The 4,415-nt window shown below is 32.2% G+C and overlaps 1 protein-coding gene across 1 annotated transcript; it reads left to right on the plus strand.

Annotated features, from left to right (window-relative positions):
* Positions 1 to 807: 807 nt before the first annotated feature.
* On the plus strand, positions 808 to 4,204 carry LOC108763047 (maternal embryonic leucine zipper kinase). The gene is made up of 12 exons (XM_018510346.1): positions 808 to 1,041; positions 1,167 to 1,317; positions 1,398 to 1,507; positions 1,606 to 1,759; positions 1,833 to 1,939; positions 2,002 to 2,169; positions 2,253 to 2,450; positions 2,527 to 2,743; positions 3,352 to 3,418; positions 3,484 to 3,634; positions 3,722 to 3,825; positions 3,889 to 4,204. Exons 1-12 carry the CDS (start codon positions 898 to 900, stop codon positions 4,160 to 4,162), a joined length of 1,845 nt encoding a protein of 614 aa, XP_018365848.1. The 5' UTR covers positions 808 to 897; the 3' UTR covers positions 4,163 to 4,204.
* The last annotated feature ends 211 nt before the right edge of the window (positions 4,205 to 4,415 follow it).

The following is a 4,415-nucleotide window of genomic DNA, read 5'->3' on the forward strand; positions in this document are numbered from 1 at the left end:
TTTAATAAAAAATGATTTATAATGATGTGTGACAGAACATATTTTCTCACAAATTTTAATATTACGTTAAAGATGTGATAAAAATGGTAATCGTAATTGACAATGCTAACAAAATTATTACTATCATAAGCATAGTTTGAAAGATTCGGAATTTATACCCTCCTGTAACAAGATCACTGGTATTTGACGGATTGTTTAACTTTTCTTTGCAAATGAATCTTGTGAATTTGACGTAGAATCAGAATACATTAAGTTTGCTCTCCACTATGAAGATTGTTCTTCTTTGCATCGGATACTAATTAAACCAGCGTACCACAAAGCGCAAGGGCTTTGATATGATGGAACTATATTGAGATAGTTATCTTGAACACGATGAAAGTATTGTTATAAATATATTAATAATTTTTTATCGCGATTATTAAGTTTTAGATGCGCAAATTAATAATGAATAGTAAATACAATCTAATTGTTAGTATTTCTTCTGCGTTACGTATTTTCAACGTTTTCGTATAATCCCACATTTCTAAAATTTCTTATTTTCTCAGATTTCTTTCTGTATCTGATAAGAGATTAGCTATTGGCGCTTGTTAAGGTAGTTTCCTTCCTATTCCGCGTTTGATATTCGCGTAACTGGTAAATGACGTTGAAGGAGATCTCTTATCATTTCCCTAAGCATCGACGTATAGTTATTTGACGTTTAGCGATTGCGCATTCTGTGTTTGCGCATGGCAGCACTGATAACGGGAAAACGGCCGAGCGAGGTGTTGATTGGCCGTCAAAAGTTGTTTACGTTACGGAACCACCAGAACCACGTTTGAAAATTGATACGACAATCGAGGCGGGACCGCGACACTTTTCCGGCATTTGCGATTCACATTTTTTGTGCCGGGCTTGACGATGGTGCGATACGCCGCCCTGAAAGGATTATACGACCTGGAGAAGACGATCGGTAGCGGCGGTTTTGCCAAAGTGAAACTCGCGACTCACGTCGCTACCGGCGAAAAAGTTGCCATCAAGATTATGGAGAAGACTGCATTAGGCGTAAGCAAAGTCCCAATATTTATTTTAAAAGGAGGGAATGTTTATTGTGACTTTGCCTGTATTTTTGCCAATTTTTTTTGTTTCATATTCTGTCTTAAAATATGTGTATTATGTAATTATTCTAGGAAGACTTGCCAAGAGTAAAGGTCGAAGTAGAAGCACTTAAAACACTGTTGCATCAACACATCTGTAGACTGTATCAAGTGATAGAGACGGAGAGTCACTACTTCGTGGTTATGGAATATTGTTCTGGTGGAGAATTGTTTGATCACATAGGTAAGTTTAAGTTATGACATAAAGAATCTTTTGTTATCTAGAAAATCTGAATATTAATGACTATTGTATTTATGTTCCAGTTGAAAAGAACAAGTTGTCGGAATCTGACTCCCGTAGATTTTTTTATCAGATAGTGTCTGCCGTTGCATACATGCATAATTTAGGATATGCTCATAGAGATTTAAAGCCTGTAAACATGCTTTTTTTTATACAATACATATTATTTATCTTAGGAAGACTTACTAAGAGTGTCTTGAGAATAAGATAATTTATTTTCTTATTTAACAGGAAAATGTTTTACTGGATAAAGATGAGAATTTAAAGTTAATTGACTTTGGGCTATGCGCAAAACCCAAGATGGGAATTCAGGCACATTTATATACCTCTTGCGGTTCTCCTACGTATGCTGCCCCAGAGCTCATAATGGGAAAGAAATATTTAGGTAATTAAGTTTTTAAAATGCTTTTGATATTTCACTATAATTTAATATTTAAGTTGAAAATTTTTCTTCACAGGCTCAGAAGTAGATATTTGGAGCATGGGGGTTCTTCTTTATGCTTTACTATGTGGCTTTTTGCCTTTTGATGACAATAATTTAGAGAATTTATATAAAAAGATACTTGTAAGTTTTATAATTGCTATTTGCATATTATGACACAAATGTATAAATTATATTTATTTTAGAGTGGCAAGTATGAGGAACCATATTGGTTATCTAATAATAGTAAAATGTTAATCAAATCAATGTTACAAATCGATCCAGCAAAAAGAATCACTATTCACCAATTATGTCATCATCCATGGATTACTGGAAGTTCTCTGAAATCTGTATCATTCATTCACAGAACAGAAGTAGGAATTTTTATTGCAGAGAAATTGACTTTATATTTTAGATATTTTATGTGAAATTCTTTTTTTTCCATGTAAATATTTAGTTTGAAAAAAATGACGAGGTATTGAATACTATGTCCGCCATTTGCGGTGGGACTAGTTTAGATATATGGAAAAAACTTGTGCAGAGTGATAGAACTGATTATAGAACGGCTACATATTTGTTGTTAATTGACAGAAAATTACGTGGACTTTCATTGAAAATAGCACCTATAACAAGATCTCATCTTAAGCAAGAGATGGTAAAAAAGTAAAAAAAAAAAAATCATTTTTTAATGTAAGATTGATGTATTGAATTGTACAATTTTTATTTTATAGAATGGTAAATCTTTTCCACAACGTGAAATAGTAGCCAACAATTTTATAACTAAACTCGATCATTCTCCAAGGAATAGAAACAATGACCAACCTACAACGATTGATGTCACTTACAATGTTTTGCCTAAAAAAAATGAAAATAACTTTATGGAACCACCATATATGTCGACAAGAAAAAGATTACGAAGCAGAGATTCTGATGATGTATCATCGCCCGGTAAATATTTGATCACTACACTATCCAATATTCCAATCCTTTTACTATTTATCGTTTTTTATAAACATGGAAACATATTAATTTTTATTTGAAATATCATTATTTTATCTTCAAGAATTTTTCTAATATTTCCAAATATGTTGATTTTTATGTTTTTGTGCATTTGGTTTTTTGTATGTTTTGTACATGCAACTGTTTATTAAACACATTGCGGCCGCAGTTAAGTTAGTTCCACAATACATTTTCTAAAGTTTATTTCTAATTAGGTGATGCTAGCACCATCTAATTAGAAACTTTAATGAAAGTTTCCGACTGCGATAAATTACAGTAGTCGCGCGAAAAGTAGATAATTACCTAGAGAAGAGCAATGACTTGCTAACAAACGCAATTTAGACTCAAGACTTTCCGTGTACAAGAATCCTTCACTAAAACCCCTTAGAAGATACATTATTCTCCTCCTCAAGCATCATTACATTTGAATCCTCATCACTCAGAAAAGTATTAAACTTCTTAGTAAAATCTATCTATTTATATATATAATTATATGTTAATTATACATAAATAATATTGAAATTATACTTATAATTTGGCTTTTTATATTAATACAGTTCCAGCAAAGAAATTACCTGAAAATAGATCAACTACTCCAACGCAATCCTTAACACCAGATTCCAAGTAAGCTTATGAATAATATGAAAGTAATACAACAAATATGATATTCAAAAACACAATGTTTTTAGAGTTTCTCAAACATCTACACCTGGTAGTGCAAGAAAAGTTATGATGGGCTTAGAGAGAGGATTGAATCGGGTAAGATGTGTTCTCACACCGAAAAGGCGAGCAAAGAATGAAAACACCGATCCCGATGAACCAAATATATTATCAGGGAAGGTATGTTTTATATTTAAATTATATATGAAAATATTAGAAAAAGTTTCTATCTTGCAAGTGACGGTAAATTTTATTTTATTATTGAAGGGTCTTTCTAATGTATCTGCAACATGCAGCGGTTGTCCGAAACATGTCCTCTCGAAATTACGAAGAGCACTTCGACAAAAGGGTATAATGTGTCGTCAGAAAGGGTAATTATAATTTTTTTTTAATACTATTTTTTACACAGTTTTTAAAAATATATTTCGTCACAGATTCATTTTGCAAGGGGAAACTGAAGAGTTCTTTTCGGAAGATAAGACAAACTCGTCGAAATCGATCTCCTCACAGAATTCCTGTTCCTTCGAATTGGAAGTCTGTCTCTTGGAAATCGATCCGAGCGGTAAACGATTAGTCGGTATTCGTCGGAAAAGATTAAAGGGTGATGCATGGGTTTATAAACGCGTATGTGAGGAAATTCTTGCTCTCACTGCAGAAGATATTTCCACAGATTCCAAGGTTTCTTCTGAATCTAAGTGTCCTATTTAAAATGTCTTTCTCATAAATATATCTACGATGTAGATTTCTCGATACAGGCGCTCTTAACAATCTAATTGCCTGAGAGACGCGAATGTCTTGACTTAATAATTATATAATATTAATATTTTATAAGAAAAACATCGACGTTATGTGCAACACAGATAGTATAAGACTTAAACGCATGCAATTCTTAAATCTATTAAAATGTTTAATTTAATTTAAAAAGAGATTATTTGCTTGTAATGTACATTTATTTTCGTTA

The sequence above is a fragment of the Trachymyrmex cornetzi genome, unplaced genomic scaffold (assembly GCF_001594075.2).
Source record: "Trachymyrmex cornetzi isolate Tcor2-1 unplaced genomic scaffold, Tcor1.1 scaffold335, whole genome shotgun sequence".
Lineage (NCBI taxonomy): Eukaryota > Metazoa > Arthropoda > Insecta > Hymenoptera > Formicidae > Trachymyrmex > Trachymyrmex cornetzi.

Excerpts from the sequence above, each read along its gene's own strand:
- LOC108763047 (XM_018510346.1), top strand. The coding sequence starts at position 898 with ATGGTGCGATACGCCGCCCTGAAAGGATTATACGACCTGGAGAAGACG. Across the intron at positions 1,508-1,605 it reads CTCATAGAGATTTAAAGCCT|GAAAATGTTTTACTGGATAA; the intron begins GTAAACATGCTT and ends CTTATTTAACAG. Across the intron at positions 2,744-3,351 it reads TGATGATGTATCATCGCCCG|TTCCAGCAAAGAAATTACCT; the intron begins GTAAATATTTGA and ends ATATTAATACAG.